The sequence below is a fragment of the Thamnophis sirtalis genome, unplaced genomic scaffold (genome assembly GCF_051295495.1).
Source record: "Thamnophis sirtalis isolate CommonGarterSnake01/CBP01778 unplaced genomic scaffold, rThaSir2_p1.2 scaffold_1, whole genome shotgun sequence".
NCBI lineage: Eukaryota > Metazoa > Chordata > Lepidosauria > Squamata > Natricidae > Thamnophis > Thamnophis sirtalis.
This window is the reverse complement of record NW_028261381.1, coordinates 151643119-151666874: the sequence shown is the minus strand read 5'-3', so window position 1 is coordinate 151666874 and position 23756 is coordinate 151643119. Positions and strand designations below refer to the sequence as shown.

The window sequence follows — 23756 nt, the reverse complement described above, 5'->3', positions numbered from 1 at the left end:
TATGGATCCACATTTATTAATGTTTAGATATTAATCTTTGTACCAATGACAAAAGTTCTTTCCTATCAGTTTTAAGAACTATATGTATTTCAGGAATTCTTTCATTAGCTGAAAACATATTTGAAGGAGGAACTAGATATACCAAATGTTCCTTTCAAAAATGTGTTTCTTAAGCAAGTGCACATTAAGCAATGTTGCTTCTAATTCAGATTTTTTTTATTGGCACCTCAATTACTTTTCCTTTACTTGAAAGGAATAAATTTAAAGAACATCACTAAGAAAGAACCCTTTCTACTTTATCATCACAAGACATACACACACACACACACACACCAGCTGAAACATCTGGAAACTTATCACACTTGCAATGTTACGAGTAGCTGTGCACCCTGCTTCTGAGAAATAGTAAGGTAGAGCTGGAGAAAAGCTAACACAATGGTAGAGGAATTGGAAGCAACACAACAGTTTGAGGGGTAAAACACAAATTGCAATAAGAGGAGGTAACCACGGCATATAACATTGGGCATAGCACGAATGAAGTATAGATAAATGTTTCTCTCTGTCACATACATTAGCAGAAGGCAGAGCTACTATGATTAGTGGGAAATTCAAGGCAAATAGTGATTGGGTTCACACATTATGTTATGTCATGTTTTCACTATGATTTATTGAATACCATAATTTGTTGGGGTTTGCAGAACATGCTCAGCCTTAAAATCATGATTTACAAGTTATAATGGCTAGGTTCTCATGACACGTTTCTCTACATACTGCATTTTTAGAATTGTTTAGAACAAAGTGTGGTGAGGGCCCCAATTCAGATGGATCTAAAAAGGAAGCAGACAAATTAATGGAGAGTAAGACAATCAGTAGCTACTAGTTATGATGTCTTTTTTCCAGGCTTCCCAGTCACTGTCCCACCTGTGACACTTGATGCAGGAAGAGGAAAACCTGTGATCTGACCCAACCAGGTTCTTGTGCTATCTGTCACACTGCAGTGTTTTTATATAATAGCATGGAAGATTTTACAGGTCTTCTTCAGGGAATTCCAAATCAAGAACATAACAGTACAGGTTGAGTAGTAAGCATCCCTTTATTTGCTGACACCATTACAAAAACTGATTACATTAGCAACCCAAAAAAGAGAGAGTAGGGAGGAGGAGTGTTGACTTCAGGTAGAAGTTACAAGGCTGCTACTCCCAAACCGTATCTAAGTAAAACAGCACAGGCTGTCAGTATTAAAATGTTATTGTTGCTGCTACTGCTACCACTATGTCAAGGGTGCGTGCGTGTCTCTCTCTGTGTGAACGAGTTTTACTGAGCATAGTAAAGATAAAAGGTTACACGTTTATTGTAGCTCCAGGAATGTAAAGCTCTAATTATCCAAACCGGTTTATTTAAATTTATTTATTATAAAACTAAACTCTGGAGGTGTCTGCAGAGTCGTCTTCTTCATCATCTTGTTTAAATCAGTAGTCTAACAAAGAGTAGAAAAGACAAAACTCTGTTCAGTGTTTGACGAAGTAGAAAGGGTGAACACATAAATAAGGCTTTAATTTGGCAAAATACAAAATACATTGCCTTCTGCTACCCCCAAATTAAACGATCTCCCCATGATTTCATTCTGCAAAAGAGAAGCAAAACAAAACAAAAACAAAACAAAATGAAAAGATAAGCTTAAAGATAAGGTAGTCACTATGGCAAACTATTTTTATTTTTAAAAAATAACAGAAAAATATGTCATATTTTGGGAGATCCGGTTCTGTTATATATTAAGAATCAGGAGATTTTTGAAAATAAGAGGTTTTGAGGCAGGAAAAAAGTCAATATTCAGCATGTATAGTTTTCTTAAAGCTAAAAAATAATACTAAGTAAGCCCAAATTCAGAATTTACTAAATAGAATTAATTAAAATTAACTTTGTAAAGAAGACAGAAAATTAAAAATCCAAATTCCATATCTGTCCACACCTATGTTTACATTTATAAACAAGATTTTTGTTACCGCAGAATGAAAATAATCATTAAAATCACAGGTGTGAAAAAATATTTGCCCTGTACAAGAGCAGTAAAAGCAGCTGCAAAGGATAAATGCAAATCCATGGGAATGCTACTGGGAATTTTGAAAATGACAGTTTCAATATTTCTGTAGGCTGTTGATTGGGGAAAGCTGGACTGCATTGACTCTTCCTAATGTATTATTTTGTAAGGAGAAATAATCCACAATGGTATTTCAACCAAAATGCAAGGCTGCAAGATTCTATGATTGATTACTGCTGCCTACAGTGCAACTAAAAACTTCGCCAGTTACTTTTGCCTTCCTGCTTAAGTCCATCTTAGGAAAACAGACTCAAACTTTCCTACCTAATAGCTGATACTGTTCTTTTCCCTTTGTGAGCATTTGGCCGACTGATGCAAGAAGCTGCTTAAGATGAACAATATCTTGAATTAGATTCACATTATCTGGATCGGCCTGAAAGGGATGGAAGAAAGAAAGTATTAGAAACTTTGGAGCAGAGGAGGCCAAAGGAAGTGAACAATTAATTTTAGGATATGAGCTAGATACTTAGTCGAAGCCTCACCCCTTAGATAAGGTCTCTTCATTCTAAGAATCTTCGTTTAACCTTCATTCAGCTATTTCAAATCATGGCCAAAGGACTCCCTTTTCTCCAGGACAAGCAGTGGGAGCATTTGCTCAGATTTCTTGGCTTTGAAACATTTTGGATAGTCACTTCAAAAACTCTTTAAACTCCTCCCACCCGCTGGGGCCAGCTTTTTTATTGAAAAAAATTATGCAATTAGGAAACGATGTCATGGAGAACTATACTAGATCAGATCTCTTTGATGTGCTACCTTTTTATATGAATGTTTTTATTTTTTTCATTGTATGAGGCTTTAGTGGTGCCCTAAACCAGAACAATAAAGATATATACAATAAAAGCTAGATCACCATCATCATAACAAAACAGCGTTCCAAAACATGTTTATAGTACTTGCCAGAATATTATTAGCCTGCCATCTGGTGGTCTTTAGCAGTGTTTTTAAACTTTGCAATTTTTAAGATGTGAATTCCACAAAGAGCATGTTGGCTGGGGAATTCTGGGAGTTGAAGTCCACACATCTTAAAATTGCCAAGTTTGAAAAATACTGGTCTATAGTTACCTGGCCAGGCCCATAAAGACATGTACTTAAGAAGCTGCAAAATCATAGTACAGTTACAGTTGATTTGGAGTCAGATGGTGCCTAAACTGAACTAAATAAGTAAATAAAAATATTCAATACCTATAGACTTCTAAACCAAATCTCCAATGGCTTCTACAACCCAAACACCAGTTTTATAAGGTCACGGTGGACTCCTTATGCCAAACAAATGAAACCATGCAAAAGTGGGATGTAGAATTTCTACTATATTCAATGTCCACAAATGATATAGACCAAAACGCACAGGATAAATCAGCCTCTAGGCTGTCTGCTTTGTATCTGCACTTCCTAAGGCAAATTATTTATATATCTAGGAAAATACTCACCGTCTGTGAACAGACATCACTGTTCTGTATCACTTCGGGGCCCCTACTAGTTTTCCCTATTTCCCTTTCTAGAATCACCAGTGATTCCTGGGCCTTTAAGAAAGCAAAAAATAAAAAAAAAGTTATTGCTTTAAAATATCCAATCATAATCAAAAAAATGTTTAAAGAGGGAGTAAAGACAACAAACAGCCCTAGACCCAGACATGAAGGTAGACTGGTTGGAGTACATTTCAGTATTTGAAAGGATCCGATAGATCATTATTTTTCATTCTAGATCGCAAGTGTAATCAATGAAAAGATGACAAGAAATGTTCCAGTATTGCATGTTTTTCCAAGCTCCTAATGACCAAACTACAGATTTCAAAAGGCGGGGGGAGAGTTGAGAAGAAAATTACACTGACATAGCTCAGTGAGAGATAGATGAGTATGAGAGCTGGAGTTTCCTATTCTACCCCCAAGTCTCTGAATCAGAATGTGTCATAAGCAACTACTAGGAATGGCAACGGGGAGGAAGAGGCAATGCTCATATTTACTGCATTTATTATTTCAAGTTAATATCTTTAAAAACTGAAATGTAGGCATAATTACTACATTTGCAAACAGTTCTACAAGCACAGATTCACTCAGCATAGAAAGCTAACAAAAATACATAAAACATTAGAAAAAGAAAGCTAACAATGGTTACAGTTTCCAGTCAAACATCTCTGGTTTTCCCTGTGTGGGAATTAATCTGAGGAGCCATTGTTTCCCCAAAACAAAACAAAACAAAATTCCAAATACAGGGCTTAACCAATGAGAAGTAAACTTTCATCTACATATTGTTTAGAAAAATTCTTGCTCCAGAAGTGTTGCAGGATTGCAAAACAAATAAAAAATAACTAAGGCTATAAACAGTAAAAAAAAAAACACCATCAAAGTCTGCAGTAGTGACTGATGTTTTTTTTTACTGTTTATAGCACTAGTTATTTTTTGTTTTGCAGCCCTGCAATACTTGCATTCAGGGGCAGGAACTTTTATTAATTACTCATTAAATCAATAATAAGAGTTGTCAACAAACTTTCCTGACAAAAATAATATTTTAAAGGGGACACTCCACCAAAAAGGAACTTTTGCAGAATCTAGGAGATCATCTGAATGTGAGGAGATGCTCTCGTTAATTTAAGTAACATTTTGGAACTGCTATTTCCAAATAAACTTTGTAAGGACAACTTCACATAAAATGCATTGCTATGAACTAACAGGAGCATTATTGAGGTATGAATCACCATGACTTTTCCTGGAGGAGCTAGAATTGCCACAGCAACCTTAACGGATATTTCCATGACTAATTTGAATCTATCACTACCCCAGACTGTATATAGAACTTTAAGGAAAAAAAATGAACTTTCATCCAGAATCGGTTGGCCATTATGTTCCTAGGAAGGTAGAACATCAACCATAGGATTCCTTACCTTTGGCAAATCAGCAGCTAATTGGTGTCTTTCATTCAGATCAGTTAAAAGTTTAGATGATGTCTCATTCAGCTGGGTTTTGAGCTGTAAGAGGTTAAGTCAGGGTCAGATCACAATGCTTAAGAGGAGCATGGGGCAGTTTGTGGTAAAGTAATATACATATAAGAATATATGCATACTGAAGACAAATCGCTACAAAGTACATTGAGTGATAGGAAATTCCATTTGCAAAGAAGTTAAGAAGAAAAAATAAGCCAGAAAGAGGTTAAAATCGGTAGAGGGAATCTTAAACAAGTATTATTTTTAATGTCTTGTCAGCATTACCAGTGAAAGTGAATAGATTCTTCATAAGTATACTTTACAGGTAGTCCTCAACTTACAACAGTTCATTTAGTAACTGTTTGAAGTTACAACAGCATAGGAAAAAGTGGCTTATGACCATCTTTTCACACTTACGACCATTGTAGCATCCTCATGGTCATGTGATCAAAATTTGGATGCTTGGCAACATGTTCATATTTATGATGGTTGCAGTGTCCTGGGGGTCACATGATCATCTTTTGCAACCTTCTGACTAACAAAGTCAATGGGGAAGCCACGTTTACTTAACAACCATGTTACTATCTTAACAACTGCAATGATTCACTTAAGAACTGTGACACAAAAGGTCTTAAAAAGGGCAAAATTCACTTAACAAATGTCTTGCTTAGCAACCGAAATTCTGACTTGATTGTGGTCATAGGTCAAGGACTACCTGTATTGGCTTGAGATTTAAAGTTGACCAGAGATTATTATTTTGGACACTAGATAAGTAACTCTCCATAAACTGCAAATTGAAGTGATCAGAATAAGTACTTTTATGGATATAACTTTGCTTTGTTGTCTGCAGATCAGTTTTTAAAAACATGAGGAACACTTTCCCAAGACAGTATTTAGATGTTTTCTGTTGAGTTTTCAGGATCTGAATCAATAGGTGGAAATAGAGATGAAAATAATCTCCAGAAAAAAAGAAAAGGGGGGGGGATTTCTGTGGAACCAGTTCCCCGCTAAAAATGATACTGAAATATAAATTCTCCAGAATTGGCTCAAAAATATGTTCTTAATTGTAGATTTGCAAATCATTTAAGCCAATCTTTTAGTAAAGATTGGTCATGTAATTTGTGTCCGTCATTCCCCAACTGCTCCCAAATATGACAAATTCATGTGGTTCAACAAATAGACAATCTTTTTCACTTGCTATTTACATTAGGTTAATGTACATTGGAGATCTTTCATTTGCTTTCTTCTTTTGATCTCTCTATGGTTAGGCTTAGTTTTTCTTCACCAAATGGAAGTGGCTCCCTTGGCCACAAGACACTCCAGTCTTAGTTGGGAGTCCATTCCCTTTAGATGACTAATAAATAGATATGCTCTTTTCCACACTGAGTAGGCCCTCTGGGTCTCAAGCTCCATATTCAGTCAGCTTTTAAGGAAATTTAAAAAATAACTCCCCTTCCTTAAGCTGATAAACCATGTTATCCCATAGAATCATAGAACTGGTAATAGATTTTTCAATCAGTGGTTCCAACCAGAGGTGGGTTGCTGCCAGTTCGGCTGAACGAACTGCGCAGATGAGTTGCGCAAGCACGAGCAAACCAATAGTAAACCAGTTAGCAACCCACCACTGCTTCCACCCCGTTGTTTGGTAGCCCAAATTAACATTCTCCCTACAAACAGCTGCTACACATCTTCTGCTTGAACTCAATAAAGAATGGCTACTGCCGTGTGGGTATTTCATTCCAACATCACACTGGTCCTACACAGAAAGCTTTCCTACCATTGAAATTTATTTCTCTGTAACTTTGTTATTTCAATTCTTATATTCTGAAACTACAGCGAATACATTGTGTAACCCTGTTAAAGAATATGAAGGCGAAATATATCCAACTCCTCCAATGGTCCTCCACAGCCTTAATTTCCAGTCCTATGATCATCTTCATTGCTCTTCTGTGAATCCTGATAATGTCCAATGCTGAGAATTGGATAAAACTCTTGAGGTGTCATTTGCGTATTCCAACATATTTGCATACAAGATGGGATTGTTCAATTTTTTCTTATCAGCAAGTAAAACTGCTTTCAGGAAAGGAAATGCACAGTTCAAATAAAACCAAAGATTTTCCTCCAAACAATCCTACACCAACAGCCAAGCCCAGTTCCTCTGTGTTCTGTGAACATCATGTTCCAAATTCACAAAGTATAGAAATATGAATCCTTTAGGCAAGGGAGAGGCAGGCAGATGAAAAAGTATACTAAGCACTAGTCATGTTATTAAGCGGCAGAGAAAGGCTATAAAAGTGGCTAAAGTGGACAAAAGCTAAGTCGAAATGGTTAGCAGACAGACAGGATTTGGAAAAGTTTCTACACTTTTCAACAGGTTTAGTCACTGGAGGACAGGCCTCTTACCAATGTTAACTCTTCATTCTGCCTTACTGCTTCAGAATATGAGTCATCAAGTTTTCTTTGCAATTCAGTCAACAGATCTTTAAGCTGAAATGAAGTTTTCAGAGGCTTTATGATGCATTATCATATGTTTCCAACTGACCCTTTATTCAGCCATTAATATAATTTATTTCAAAATAATAAATGAATTTAAAAACATAAAAATATCCCAGATTGTTGGATGAGCAGGTTTTTCATCTTTGGGCCAACTAAATATTCAAACTTCCTGTTAAATGTGTACATGTGACAGAAAGCAAATCTGGCTTTAATAGTTCAAATAGGTACATTACCTCTCGGACTTCTGAAACATATGTTGATCGCTCTATTTCGGCTTTTTCCAATTCATGTTCCAAATGTTCTTGTTCCTTTTTAAGCTACAAAAGGAACAGGCAATCACAAATCACACATTTTATTTCAAGTCTGATCTAGTCTTTTCTACCCCCCCTCCCCTCTCTCACACACACACATACAAAATGATATCCAACTTTATCCAATTTTATACTTTCATTAAACTAATTTTTATCTTTAAATTACTGTCTGCACTTTATTGAATATAAAATTGGAAGAATTTATTCACAATAATTCTAACCATGTAGCTATTTTTTTCATTAAATAGCCATGTTTAAAAACTGATAGCAAAGCAATTGCTATTTAATCGTTGGGTTGTAGACTGGTTAACTAGGGTTTGATATCCTGGCTTACTGGGAAAACCTGAATGAATTGCCTAATGCATACAGTGGGTAAAACTTATTTCCAAAAAAAGGGGTAGGACAGAGAAAGAACAGTATATCCAGTCACATGTTGTATTCCTAGATGAATAAAGTATCATATATTTAGTTTTCTGACAATCTTGATAGGTGAACTCATTGAGGGCATTGTTCACTGCTGGCAACAGAAGGTCAGCTGGGTCCTTCGTGAAATAACTCCTGAGTAGCCCCTGTCAACCCAAAGTGTCCCTTCTCATTTGTGGAGGACCTCCGAAAGATAAAGCAATAGATGTAATGCCCAGAGCACAGGCAGAGGAGGAAAGAGTGCATCTGACTAAGTGTGGGTATGTGTGCAGGTTCAGACATATTTTGTGGCAATAAGAGAGGTTAAATGTTCTGGATGGAAACTAAACAAGGTGAGAACCAACTTAGAAATAAGGAAAAATTTCCTTGCAGTTAGAACAATTAACCAATTAACCTCAGTGGAGGTTTTTTTAGAAGAGAATGGACAACCATTTGTCTGAAAAGGTATAGGATCTCCTGTTTAAACAGACCTCCAAAGTCCCTTCCAATTCTGTTATTCTTCCTATAACACTCTAGCTGTGAACTCTTAGGGCAAAAATCAGCTTTATTTTCTTTTAAGTTAGGAGCAATTACAGAGAAATCTGAATGAATTAATGTAAGGGTATACAGTTGTGTTGATCCATAAATAAAATAATCAATTGTCTGATAACCTTATATATCAGTTTGGGTTTACTTGTGTCTGCCTAATGACTCCTTCAGATAGCTTTCATTTGTATTTTTCATTTTATCACCTATATTAAGAATTATTATACTGAGAGGAAAGCTGCATTTTTTCTAGACTAAAAAAATAATTAAACACAGTAAGGGTATTTTCACTTAACAACTGAATATAGACTCTAACTAGCTCCCAACTATTTTCAGGATGAATACTTGATTTTTTTAAAATACCTGTTGTAGTTCCTTCTGTGATTCTTCAATTTTTATTTTCCATTTGCTCTCTTCTTCTTCTACACTGCGCTGTAGCCTTTGCAAGATTCCCTCCTAGTAATACAAAATTTCAGTTATGTTGATGCCTACAAGAAATTGAGGCAGAAGAAATATTACCAAATATAACCAGATGTAATAAAGTTCCTTCCTACCGTCTCTGCAAGGACAACTTTGTACTTCTCACATTCTTGCTGCAACATGACATGTAGTTCATCTGCCTCTTTCAATTTCTGTTCCATGACCTATAGTGATAAAAAGATTCCATGTATATAATGTACAGAATGCAAGGTAGAGAACTCTCTTTATTCCAGTGAAATGCTGTATGACTAATTTTGAAAGTTCCATTAACTATGGATTCTGCACAACTAAGCAATCTGGACAGTTAGCAGAGTTGGTAACGATAGAACAGGGATAATAATAGAATATTAATTTAATATATGTTTATGGAGTGACCACAAATTTAAAGGAATGTTATTTATTTCTTCAAGCAACCCGCATCTATTTAGCAATTACATGTTCATCATTTGTACGAAATTCTATTTCAAACACAACCTTATAATGTTCAAGAACAAATTATTTTACCTACTTTAAATCTTTCTAATAATGGTAAATAAGAAAACCAGTGGCAACTATGGCCCTCTGCCATCAGCTCTTCTTTTTTATTTCATGTTGTATCCCTAACCCTTTAACAAAATTCTAGCATATAACAATAAATTAGCTGTTTGTATTTGTTATTATTTCTCATCTACAAAATGCTTCTTGTGCTGAGAATCATATATCCCCCTATATACACATTTTTGAAAACAAAATGTTGCTTTTTTTTCTTTCTTTCACATTTTGTAACAGAATTTGGATAAGTGGCAGAGATAGTAGAATATGAATTCAACATAAGATTATGAATTGACAACAAACTAAGAAGGATAATTATATATTTCCTCAACCAACTCAAACTATATTGAAATTATAATGCCAATGAAAAACGTGAACACAAAAGAAACAAAGTTGGCAGAGAAAACAAACCCAGATGGGAACAAAGACCAAGAAGAAAAAGGGTTGTTAATCATTTTTGCCAAAGGTCTGAGGAAAGAGCCATATTTGTGGTAACCTATGCTTCTTATCATATTTTTGAACTCCTTAGATTGGAGCAACAAAATGTGGTGGCTAAATTGCTAAATTTCAGTAGCAAAGGTGCATGCTTCTGTTGTTTTATAAAAATGGTTGGTCTGTTTTTCGTGTTTTATTCAGTCAAATCTGAAAACTCAGAATTCTGCAGAGGACAATCAATTCTGTAATTAGGCTCTGCAGAAATGTAATCATTCAAAACATTAAAGAACTTTGGGAAAACACATGTGGGACAAATTCTAAGATTAATCTTGGCGTTACCTATTGTGAATCAAATCTCAAAATATTACCAGTTAATTCTCAAGCACAGAACATCAATTTTCTCTCTGCTCTCCAGAATAAAAAGAAACATTAAAAAACCTACTTAGCTAAAACTAAATTCATATCCAGTCTGCACTAACCTTAATGTCATCTGGTCGAGTAGTCTCTTTTGTATGTTCTCTTACTGCTTTTTCAAATCCACGCATCCACTCACTGTGACTCTGAGTTTGAAAAAAATACATTAAAAGAATTTGGAAATAAATCAGTAGCACTGCTAATTAACTATCACAGACAGTTAACTGGAATCTTGAATGTTATGTACAGAATAGCAACTTAAAACTTAGCAGTCTTTGAAGACACAATTTTGCCAGGTAGTAAAAGTGAAACAGCCAAAGCTAATTATAATTAACAAGAGAACTAAGGTCATATTAGCAAATCCATTTTTTTCATTCTTCAATATTGTCTTAGAAATCAGTCTTGCTTTAAATATAGTTGCCCATTTGATAAATTTAAACAAATGATGATCTTACCAAACTGGAAGGCAGAGAGACTATAGGAAATAGCTTCTGCAATATGTTTCTCATCTCTGCTTCAACAGCCTCTGCATGTTGTTGACTCTCCTGGATTGATAAAAGTGAAAGAAAGAAAAAAGATAAAATAAGTGTAAATCTTCTACCATGATGTCACATCAATCTCCATTTCTTCGCCTAAATAGTTCTCATTTTAATACTACTGATTCTAAGGAACAACCATGATTTCATCTGCTGCCCTTGCATTTGGAACATGGAATGATTCACTTTAAAACTAAAAGTTTTATATATGCATATATATATTTAATATAAAGGTTATATAAGGTTTAAAGCAGATGAAAATTATAATAATCATCAATTTACATTTGGAGAGTCTAATGTAGAGATTTTTTAAAAAGATGGAAGAGGGGAATCTTAAATGGGTGCCAGGAAGAAATTTATTACCCAAACTAATTTGAAAAAAAAATCTTTATCACAGTCTGATAACAATTAAGTTATTCTATGCTGGGCCCCCAAAAGAATTTTATTACAATATTATTCCATCTTACATATTTCTGGATACAAGAACTTTTCTATTTTTTCCACTTATTTGCATGCTTGCTGATCCTTTAAATCAAGAGTAATATTTATGCATGACTGAATTAAGGCAAAAAAAGCCTTATGAGTTGTATTTTGAGAGGCTCAAGCAATTCTGGAACTAACTGCAAATATTCCAGATTATTTCCACAGCAGTTATGCCATTATTAGGAAATTCCTGTTATAAAAATTGTAGGAACCTGGCTCCCAGGTGACATTCATTTTTTTGCTTCTCCCTCCCTTATCCACTTTAGTCCCTCTATGAAAATCCCACGCAGTATTGCATTGGAAATACAGCTGTTATTAGAAAACTCAATTATCACTTCAAAAGTGACTAGAGCCTTCCAAATTCATTTGCTTATTATGTTAAAGCACTTGAACAGTTACGAGTGGCTCACACACACGTGTGCCACTTGCTCTCTCATTATTTGAACCTCGACTGAGACTCTAAATCAGTGGTAGTCAACCTGGTCCCGACCACCCACTAGTGGGCGTTCCAGCTTTCATGGTGGGCGGTAGAGGTTTGCTATAACTGCTTTATAAATTTTATAAAGTAAAGTTACTTCCCTACTTCATAAATCACCATTAATATGGAACCGGTGGGCAGTTAGAAAATTTTACTACTAACAGAGATACAAAAGTGGGCAGTAGGTATAAAAAGGTTGACTACCCCTGCTCTAAATAGTTTGTCTTGTAACAGCAAAGCGGGCTACCAGTAGTTCGTTTGCTTCCTCTTGTAAACAAAGGCAGCTAAACTCACTTAAAATTAAGAAGGAAGCATTCTAACCTCAGGTTTCTAATTTATGGTCGCTTAACCAATCAAAGACTAAAACTCTATTGTCAGCAGAGTGTTATGTGTGTTTACACCCAGGGTGCAAAAATGAATGTGATGGAAGATAATATTTGTAGTCAGGGTGAACTGTGGAGTCTTTGGTGCTTCTGAGCTTGACTGTTTTCTTGCAGATGTTTCATTACCAAACTAGGTAAATGATCAGTTCTAAAGCTGATCATCATCATCATTCTAGCCCTGATGATGTCACATAGTTTGGTAATGAAATGTCTAAAAGAAAACAACCAAGCTCAGAGAGCACCAAGGATTCTACAGAATGTGATTGTGGAGTGGTGATCAGACAATATTTCTCAATACAACTCCTCTTCTATTTTTTCCCATTTGTATGCATGCTTGTTGATCCTTTAAATAAATGCAAAGCAAAATTATCTTTTAGGTGTCAAGGCAAAATATGTTCATTGTCTTTCACCACATGCTTCAAGAGGCATCTTCTCTCTCCTACTTTTAGTTTCCTAGAATACTATATGAAGTTGACAGAGCTGGGTGGCATTTTTTTCTCTCTCTTGGATGAACAATCTGGCCAAAAGAAGAAATTTCAAGGATTTCAAAAATCAAAAAGCAGGCAGCAACCAACATTTGTTCCTTCCACTTGTTGCTCTGTAACAGAGCAGAATAGAAGGGCAGGTGGGGAAGCCATGGCTGGACTTAAAGCACAGTCCATGGATCAAAGCAATGTTCTTCAGATAGCTTCAATACTGTTTGTTTCCTCTAGATGGACTGCAAATATTCATATTCCAGAAAAAAAAGAACTTCTCTGGTCCATAGATCTGCCAGAAGTTCAAGATCTCTGGTAGTAATTGAAGTTTTATTTTGCCACCATTCACCAAAGTTAAAGAACCTACCAGCTCTATTCTGTAACTCAACTCCATAAGCAAACTCCATAAGCATTGCAACAAAGGCCTGTCAAAACTTTTCTTTAATTTTTTTTTTAGGAGAGTTTCTTCCTAGCAGTTTATTTTTCAGCTAGGTGAGTGCTGCTTCAAAACAACTTGATCTTGTGGCTTATATCACTGGATTAAAAATGACAAATCTTACACAATTATATACTAACAAATTTATTATTCTATAAGCTTTTGTGGATCAGCCAGTCCACTTCATCATACTGTACAGTTTGTACCCCAAGATTATCATTTTTGATGCAAAAGAATCAGCATGATTACTCTTCTGGAGACTGTGATTATATTAAGGTTTTTTTTTCAAGGATATAAATAATGTATTTAAAAATAAGAATATATAGAAAAGAACTGCTAGTTTGGCTGAAAGCGTAACAGGAGACTTGCTAACAGAAATGTCCAAAACAGAAATATTTTAAACTGCATCCTTGTAACAGCCTTCCTCAACCTAGCACACACTAGATGGTCCAATATAATCCATATCACCCTCACCAAACAAATACTGTGGAACATTTGGTGGTGGATTATGGGGATTGTAGTTCAGCACAATTAACTACAATTGGTGGGACCAGAGTTATTTTGACTTATCCTAGTTTTAAAGCACATTTTAAAATCTCTAACCTCTAATAAATCTTAAGCTTGGTAAAAAAAGATTATATTTTTTCCAATTATTACAAATCTTAAATCTCTACTGTAAAATTCTACAAAAAAATAAGGATGTGGCAAACCTGAATCTGGTCCTATTCAAATGAACTAGGAGTCCCTGTGATAAATTTAACATGGACATAACTGGGTCCTAGTTAAGCATTTTGAAATATCAGTGGGAGCCTGTGTATGTGATGCTCTAGGCAAAATATGTGGGTATTAAATTTTATCCAGACAACTGGGACACTGGGCTGAGTATTAAGTTTCAAAGGTGTTATAAAATAGAAGTAAAAATTGTCTTTAAAAAAAACTTACGGGCACTTCTTTTATGACAGAGTTCCTTTCAGCACAAAACAAGAGAAATTTTCAATGACCAAGAGGGTGGCAGATCATCACTCTGCAGACTAAACATCACAGCCCTACAGCTCTAGCATCTTTCCCAAGCAAAACCAAAATAAGCAGCATGCTCACAAATTAAAGGTTTAAAGAAAGAAAGAAAAAGAAGAAGGGTATAAAGATGACAGGCAGAAGCAAAGGTGAAAGTACATGGAAAAAGGAAGGGAGGAAGGAAGAAAGGAAAGATTAAAAAGAGTGTATTTAAAAACTGCAGTAAAAGCTAAATGCTTCCATTTGATTTTAGAAGGCGGCTGCAGAATCACTTCTAGCTAATGCATTGTTTCTAGCAATTAGCATTACAACCTTGGCAGTCTTGTTCACTCTGTCCTGCAGCAATTTTTCAGTTGAGGCCAATGCTTCCATTGCTTTCCAGTTTTTCTTTCGAAGGTCCTAATCATTTTTAGAAAGAATGGTTTCAGTTCAGCCAAAATAAAACGATTTCTGCTTTCACCTCAAAGAGCGAGCATTTGCATTTGAGCACGGGTCACTGGAAAATGGGTTGGTGCTCAGTTTAGATGAGGCATACTAGCAAAAGACAAGTGTGATGTTAAAAAGACAGAGCGTTGATATGGCAAAAAATTCAAAAGAAAAAAGAAAAAAGCATCTATTTCTGATTTTAGGGCCATAATGGCATCATGAACAGGAACCTCCCCCTTCATACTTTGACTGCATTTGCAAAGAAGAAAATGGAGAAATATTCAAGTTATCAGCCTACATACATGCATACTGAGAAACATACATACGCTGCTAGATCATGTACCCACTAAGTTGGCTGCATATTCTAGAAAGTAACCCAAACAGAACACCACTGAAAATTTAGTGTCATTTGAAGGAATGAGGGGAGGGTTTTTCAAAGAGATGCTTTCAACCTCCAAAGCATCAATTTTGACTTTAAACACTGCTGGGAGGTCGTATATTTTAGGAACAAAGCAAATTATGGTGAATATCTGTAGCTTGGGTGTTCTCCAAGCTTGTGGGTTTGGTTTCTGAACATTTCGCTACCAGGTTAGGTAACATCTTCTGCGGAGTTTAGGGGATGTCAGTGTCAGTGTTCTTCTGTTTATAAGGGCTTCAGGTGTGTGTCAAGTAAAGGTCTTGTGATGGATCAGGTGTGAATCATCAGTGAGTCTTGTGATGGGTCTTGTGATAAGGAGGTTACATCAGTTCAGGGTCATTGGGAGGTGAACTTCTGGGGGGGGTTAGGGTTGTGACCCATCACAAGACCCCCACTTGACACACCCACACCTGAAGCCCTTATAAACAGAAAAACATTGACCTGATATCCCCTAAACTCCGCTGAAGATGTTACCTATCTGGTAATGAAACATTCAGAAATCCACCCACAAGTTCAGAGAGTGAACCTTCACCCTCAAAGCAAATAATTTCAGGCACACTTCTTGGTACAGAAGGATCTAAAAGGATAATACAAGAGATAAATGCTGTGGCAGTGTAGTTATTGCTGGACTCCAATTACCCACACCTCAAACCTGAATTTTGGATAAGCAGGCTGGGGCTGATGGGAGTTGTAATCCAACAGTATAAAAAGAAGCCCCCAGTCTTCTCTCTTGAGATATTAGGAAACACTTTAAAGGAGATCCAGCAAGAGTAAAAAGTGCTGAGCTAAGATGATCCAATGATGTGAATATTAGATTACGATTCACTTTCTCCTAATTTCTGGTGACTGCCAGAGGAAGGACAAAACTGTTTTAGTTTATGTTCACTGGGTGGATCAGAAGACAAACTTAGAATTAAACATTTTTGGCATTTGAATTTGTACTCCATAATGTGTCTAAGGTGATCAATCACATTTTGATAAAATAATCAAAACTGTGTTAAAATACAAAGCAGCAGTACATTAATCAAAGGAGAAATTCAAATCAGAATTCTATTTTCCTAGATGATCGTCATATTATAAGGGAATGGTTTTCCTCAATGGAATTCCAAAGTTGACAGTTGTGTATTGATTTGAAGGGGAGGCATCCTTACTCTCCTACCTCACAAACCTCTACAGTAACCTTTTTAGTTTGTTTTCATTCAATTTTTTTATAAAATGAAAAGCTAAAATAGCTTTCTAAAAGTGAACAGGAAATTTGCAAATTCAATTATCCCTTCTCAATAAACTACACAGTCTATATATCCATTGTCTCTTCCTCTTGTGGTGACTGCTGGAAGGAGATGAAATGTATTTTAGGAGGAGAAATATTTAGGAAGTTCCAAAAGAAAAGTTTCAGAGCACCTTATGCAGCACCCATAGAACAAGAGATTTGACAGCCCTGTGTGTTTCCAGTTTTGTTGAGCAACAGAAAGACTTAAGAGAAAAGATGAATCATCCAGCTGGAAGTGACCATGGAGGTCTTCTAGTCCAACCACCTGTCCAAAGCAGGACCATCCTGGATAAAATGAATGTCCAATCTTTTTTTGAAAATTTACAGTAATGGAACATCCACAGTTCCAGAAGGCAAACTGTTCCATTGACTAATTGCTCTCACTGTCAGGAAATTTCTCAGTAGGATCTCTCTTTAATGAGCTACTGTTGCTTCTTGTCCTGCTCTCAGATGCTCAAACCAAGTCAAAAGATCTCTGAGCAGGTGAAATGAGTAAGTGTTAAGTTTGCTTCTTTGGTCAAGGAGTTTTTTCTTAATTGGGTAATGCTTTTCAGAAGCATTTTCCTATCAACTTTCAAGAAATTCACTTAGCTCAGGGGTGTCAAACTCGTGGCCTGGTTGGTTTTGCGAAGGGGAAAAAAAGTCCTGATAGGTCACATGACAATGCAAGTTTGACACCTTTTAGCCAATTAGAAAATACCTCATTTTCTTCTTCTGAAATTTGTTTACTAAGCAGTGGGACGCTCTCCGATACCTCCAAAAACTTTTTCTCATATAAAAGGGAGAGTAAAATATCCCTCTTACTATCCCCTTAAAAGCCACTCTGCTTTTACTGCTGGACGAAAGGGGCTAAAAGAGGAGGCCTGAGATATACATATTCATTTACAACATTTGTGTTTCACTTTGCATCAAAATAAGAGTGTTTTATAGTAAAATTCAAACATTAAAAAATGGTCAGGTTAAAACAACTGATAAAAGTGTACATTAAAACATGACATAAACGGTGAAAGAAATCCTCTAGACATGCTGGACTACAGCTCCTATGAGTTCCACAGCCCATGCTGAGGAAGATGGGGCTGTAATCAAGGAATCTTCTAGAACGAGAATATTCGGGATGCAAGCAGTTCTTCCTTCAACATCCTCTCTCCAAAAATTATTCTAAAAGGAGTTACTTACATTGTTCTTTTGCCTCTGTTGCTCCACTGCAAGTTTCAAGGAGCCCAACTCGTTTTGAAGGCTGGTGTTTTCTTGTTCTTTCCCAGAAATGCTAAATCCATACAAGAAAAGGCAAAGTCACAGCCATGTAGAAGGGAATAAGACAGGGACCTGTTTTTGTTTCTTCAACAGAAAAGACAACTGACCTTCCCCCCTCTGTTATCTATATGGATCATGAGAACTAGAAAATATACTCTTTTAAAAGTAGGTAGAGGAAGAATCCCATTTCTGATGGATTCAGTTGGAAGCAAGAAGGCAGCAATTGCAAATTATTTTATAAATTAATTATTCTTAATTTTTTCCTCTGCCTGTTATTTGATAAAATATGTCTCTGCCCTCCAACAACAATTCTGCCAGATATGGAGTTTTAAAAGCTTTCCTTAAAAAGGAAGTGCTGCAAACAGATGCAAAATTTGGTTTCCAGTATAAATCTTTTTCTTCTCCCTAGTGGCTGACTCTCCTTTCCAAGCTGTATCCAGTGAGGAGAGGCCATAAGGTTGCTATTCCATGCATTACCATTAAATGTAGAAGGCAACACATCATATAACCCATAAGTATTCTTATAGTACACCTGATGTTTTTTCAAATTTAAACTGTTTAATGAGAATGCAGGAAATTTCTGAAATATGTTCTTTCCCTATCCACTTTTCTTTTTAACTGCTTTTTTCTAAAGAGTCATTTTGTGTCTAGAAGCCCAAACTAAAATTAAAGTCACACCACAATTAATGGCAACAGTGCACTGAGTGGTAAAGTTTCTCTTGATTTTAGCTTTCAGAGGATGGATTTGTCTCCTTTAAGTAGAGATGTTCTGCATTCAGAATTGGTTTTACATGCCATCATGTTGATGCACAAATTGGATCAAGATCAAGGGAGACTCAAATTTAAGTCCCTGTGTGCCTATTCTATGGGTAGTTTTCAACAAATTACTCAACTGTTTTACCTCATATTAGTGTGAGGATAAAACTAATAAGAAGAGAACCCAACAACATTCTCCTGATAATTTTGTAGGAAGCATATCATAGTAATATAATACATCCCCCACAATTATCATTAAATAATTTAACATATTTGTACAATGTAATTGCCAATAACTAAATAGTATTTTAGCAAAAACAGCAACAGTTTATAATATACCGCAACATCACTATGAGTGCAGAATACATTCTTCTAAAGGATATAAAGTGTGCCATTATTCACAAGTAAATAAAATGCAAACTTTCTGTACCACTAAGAAACCAATCTCTTAACTGTTTACAATAAACATAAAACCACAGGTAAAACTAGGATTATTACAAGTGAATGTCAAATAGTCAAGAATTTTTAAAGGGGCATTTTTAAATGCCAAGGTTATTTTTCCTCACGAAAATTGTCCGAACAGCAGAGATGGGACAATATTTTTGTATTGTACATCTAGACAGTCAAACATAATCTTGATGTGGTTTTTTAAAAACACTTTTAAAAATGTTTCATTTCAATGCAACAGACCATGTCCAAGGAAACACAAATACAGTTATCATTGAAGATAAGTAATTTCTGTACAACTTGTATATTGTTTTTCAAGCAATAGTGTTCAAGCCCCTGAGCCATATATCAGCTTCATACCTCTTGGTACAAACTGTTCTGAGGCTTTCAGCTACCCAATGTAGCTGAATTACTGAGGAAAGAGTAACTAATGAAGGGAAACAGAAAATGAAACAGAATCCAGGAGAAGAATATTGTGGTTGATACCCATGTAAAAGATATGCTGAAATAAGTTAACAATAACTTACAGCTGTGAAAGTTGCTCAATCCTGATAACCAAGGATTCCTGAAACAGAGGAGCACTTAAATCACTTAACTGAAATGCAGTGGAAACTTCCCCAGCTTAACAGTATTTGACATGTAGCCATTTGCTACCTCAAGATTTTTCTCTATGCTTTTCCCAGAAGACTGGAAGCCAAGCCATACATTGCCCAAAAATAATTAGAGCAATACTTATTGCAATATATGGATTACCTTTAGACATTCATCTGCTTTTCGTACTAATGACACCACAGAAGACAGAGATGTTATTTCCATTTTCCTGCAGTTAATTTACTTCTGACAAGTTTAATTTTGAACTTTATGGTGTTCTAGGACACCACTGAGCCAGTAGCATTATTATGTGTCAGAATGAGGGATCTTTTTTGTTGTTTAATTCTTTGGGGGGAATTTGGGAAAATCAAAGAGCAAAAATGAATTCTTAAGTATCTTAAACCTCTGTGAGGCTCAAGACACATATTTTGCCCCTTTAAATGTGTCTAACAATAGGTAAAACCTCCTTCCTGCTGTTGTTGTTATTGTGTGGAGTTGTTACATTAGCCAGGAGACCACAATGCTATTGCACAGTAATAGTTTGGCTGCCAATTTACCCACTCTGTTGTAGGACACATTCGCATGCTTCCCAAGTTATGCTACAGGAAGATGAGCTGGCTTCGCATCAGAAAGACAAGGGGCTCTTCCTGAAGCGTCATCCTAAGACCCCTTCCTTCCCTTTGAACTGTTTCATAAATGGGAGCCTTAACCAGGAAAGTTCACAGCTGCCTGCATGGAGTACCAACTTGACTCTCCATCTAAGTGGCATCTATTTATTTACTCACATAGAAAATGCTTTCGAACTGTTAGGTGGACAGAAGCTAAGGCGAGTGATGGGAACTCACCTCGCCACGCAACGCTAGCACTTGAACCACTGGAACAGAAACCATCTCCAGCGTCATTAAGCCACTGAGCCACCATGTCTCTAAAACCAACCTGATTTGAGGGGATGCTTATGAAGGAGTGAAATAGGTGTATAAGGTTTCTGTCATCTTGTATGCTCCTGATCAGATTAAAATTTACACACAAACACCTATTTCACACATATGATGCTGCAATGGAATTAATAAAGGATGAAATTAAGAAAGGATGGAGACCTTACAAAGGAATGCTGTTGCAATTAAAATATTATTATTCTTGAAGTGCATGCTCTAACAGGGGTAAAATGATAGTCTAGAAAGTAAGATCCATTATTCCAATAAATGGACAGAAAATCCCTTCTCCTTACCTGGGCAAACAGGAGACCTGGCAGATAGTAATTTCAATAGCTAACTGATTTTATTCAAAGTGACTCCTAAGGCAGAAAGAACACAATACATGTGCTGTCTTATTTTTTAACTCTATAAATTTAGTAATCTGGAGAAATACCTGTTTGCCGTTTTCCTGCTTGATTTCTTGAATCTGTGCTCTTAATAACCTATTCTCTTCCTGTACAGCCTGTGAAAGAAGATAATGTCTTAAATCTCTGTGCCCACTTCTTAACACCCCTCCCGCTCCTCTTAAAACTGTCACAGGCACCTGCAACTCTTTTCTTTGGTGAGCAACCTCTTTTCCCCTCTCATCTAATAATGCTGCCATTTCTTGCACTTCTTCTTGTTTCTCTCTCAATCTGTGAACAAGGTTTAAAAAAATTACTCATAAATACCCAAAATGAACCTTCATCAAATGACTCAAAACAGAATCTTTTAGCCAGCAAGCAAATTCAGGGCTGAATGATATGAAAACATTTTTTACGACAGGATTGTTTTTCAAGTTTCCCAACTAATTGTGGTTGTCATGCCTCTTTGACTGCTCTGGAAACCAACTGTGTCAGAAGCTCTCATTGTTCATTTGAAGATTTACTACCTTGATACAGGAGCAAGTCTTCAAGAAAGAGGGCATCACCCAATACAAAAAGCTGTTCCAACCAATACCAAGTACAATGAAATGTCTCTCTTATTCATTCATACCCCAACTGCATCAAGAATTTATCCCAAGTCAAAATGTGAAAGAATAGATAATGGTGGAAGACGTTCCACTTTGTTCACTTACATTGCCTCATGATCTTTAATAGAAGCAGCAACAGAAACCTAGCAGGAAAGAGACAAGGGAAAATTAATGTGACAAAATATCTACGATCATCTCCTGAGTTTTAAAGTTTCATCAACTATACCTGAAGGCATTCTACATTCTTCGAAATCTCACTCTCCTTTTCTTTCAACAATACTTCTAGACTCTTCACCCGTTCCTCTTTCTCCTTCAATCTGTAAGAGAGAACAAGACAAAAGTTACATTTGTGAGATGGGTGGCTATTTAAATAAATAAACAGCAGACAATAAATAAAAGCAATAGCAATTGTTGTATGTCTTCATAGACAAAAAAGCCAGATGCTGAATTCAGGGCGTGATCACAAGGCCAGCAATGTGGGTCAGCATCTCACCAGAATACAAAGAACAGTAAGGTAAAAGCAAAGAAAAAGCAGTAAAACTAACAGTGTAAGTAAGTAATTTGAAGAGTCCTCATAATGTCCAGTTAGCTGCTGAAAAACTAAGAAGAATTAACCTGGATTTGTATTTAGATGATAGATTCCCAGAAATAAAAAAGCTACAGGATAGCCTGGAAAATTTTTTTTAAAAGGCAATGGCAATACATTCAAATTATTGCCATGAAAAGCACAAGAATAAACTCATGCTTGAAGAAAAGCTTTTTTTTCATCATTATTTTTAAAAAGAAAACACCTAAACCCTTCTTGAATTGGATTTCACTGATATTTCACTGATTTCATGCATTCTTTACTACTCTTATTAGCCCAGTAGGTCTATCAGACTTTGAACTCTGATTGAGCAAATGACAGGGATGCTGCCTATCATAAATCTGCTCTCTCCCCCCAGGATTTCCCAGAAATGACCAAGTGTGAAGGCTTGTGCACAGATTGGCTATAAGGACATGCTGAGATTCCTGTTGTACTGACTGTCTAGTATGACTTTTATCAGCTCTGGCTGTATTTGGTGATGGTTTGGGAGTTCCAAGGATTACAGGTCTTGCATTCCTATAATTATATTTCTATAATGCGCTGGAAGAGAAATCTTGAGCAGTTCATGAGTTCCTCAAGTAGCCTTAAGCTACTTACACATAATTATTGCTTTGAACACACAAATATGTATTTGACAAGGTTTTCATATCAGAGCAAACGAGATCTTTGAATGAAGGACATTAACTACTCTCCTTTGCTGTACAAATCACTTCCTGAATAGGCTACAGATTATGGCATTCCTGAATTCTGCAAGGGCAGAGTACCTATTAAGACGATCCACTCCTAGCATCTAACGTATTCATAAAATGTTCAAACTGCACTAGGAGTTCCCATGACAATTTGCCAAGAGCTGTCTTGTGCATCTATTCTTATTTAGAGTGACTGGATCCTTTAACGATAGAATTTTGGGACAAAACTCCTGCATACCAGCTGCTATGTTTGTAGGTTTCTTCATGGGAAATGTCACTCATACCTACTCTAGTCTGGAAACCAATAGGGTAGAGTCTACTGTGAGGAATCCAGCATTTTGTGTTAAAATCTGGGATTCTTTGAATTCACACAACTGATGAACTATAAAAGATGGTTTTCTAGTATGAACTATGCCATCATTGTATTAGATCCATGCCCCACTTGGCTTTTTGGGCAATCAGAGAAGGTATGGGTGGCTGTATATGGCAGATGAGTAATGTTTTCTTGAAAGAGAATGTCAATGTCTTTAAAAGAGGTGGTGCTGCAGCCTCTCTTGGTATCTCTCCAGCCAATCACACATGACATACTTTTCCTTCTTGTAGTACCTAATTTCCACATGGGGTAGACTAATTATCCTGACCAACAACCAATTGCAGTTGTTTTAATATCTTTACTTGCTGTTAAAATAACTTCAATTTTAGCTACCTAAGCTCTAATCAGGGACTTACGATAAGCCTTACCATAGTTTTCCAATTCTAGATTACACAACTGTTTATAATACGATAAACATGATGAAAATTAGAACTATATTCTATTAACATTCTATTAAAAAGGACTGCTAGAAAACACCTAAATTCTTGTTATCAGAAAAACTTACTGTTTTTGAAGATCTTCAACTTCCTGAACAAATGTCACCTAACAGAAAAAAAATACACATATAGGTAGTCAAAAGAAAT

General features: G+C 36.0%; 1 protein-coding gene across 6 annotated transcripts in view; it reads right to left on the bottom strand.

Moving 5' to 3' along the window:
- Nucleotides 1-1074: 1074 nt before the first annotated feature.
- KTN1 (kinectin 1) overlaps nt 1075-23756 on the bottom strand; it is an 86738-nt gene continuing 64056 nt past the window's right edge. For 2 of the 6 annotated variants that reach the window (XM_087727930.1, XM_087727945.1), the window contains exons 25-42: nt 23678-23715; nt 21751-21841; nt 21630-21667; nt 21117-21207; nt 20967-21035; nt 19535-19572; nt 17727-17817; nt 14749-14835; nt 11086-11175; nt 10696-10776; nt 9325-9414; nt 9134-9226; nt 7745-7828; nt 7419-7502; nt 4977-5060; nt 3526-3618; nt 2363-2471; nt 1075-1477 (exon numbers count right to left, since the gene is read on the bottom strand). In XM_087727930.1, coding sequence (XP_087584056.1) covers nt 1470-1477; nt 2363-2471; nt 3526-3618; nt 4977-5060; nt 7419-7502; nt 7745-7828; nt 9134-9226; nt 9325-9414; nt 10696-10776; nt 11086-11175; nt 14749-14835; nt 17727-17817; nt 19535-19572; nt 20967-21035; nt 21117-21207; nt 21630-21667; nt 21751-21841; nt 23678-23715 — 1359 coding nt within the window. In that variant the 3' untranslated portion in view covers nt 1075-1469. Of the gene's footprint in view, nt 1625-2362; nt 2472-3525; nt 3619-4976; nt 5061-7418; nt 7503-7744; nt 7829-9133; nt 9227-9324; nt 9415-10695; nt 10777-11085; nt 11176-14748; nt 14836-17726; nt 17818-19534; nt 19573-20966; nt 21036-21116; nt 21208-21629; nt 21668-21750; nt 21842-23677; nt 23716-23756 lie in introns of all 6 variants that reach the window. The other 4 variants (XM_087727937.1, XM_087727960.1, XM_087727952.1 and 1 more) reach the window with 4 other exon arrangements.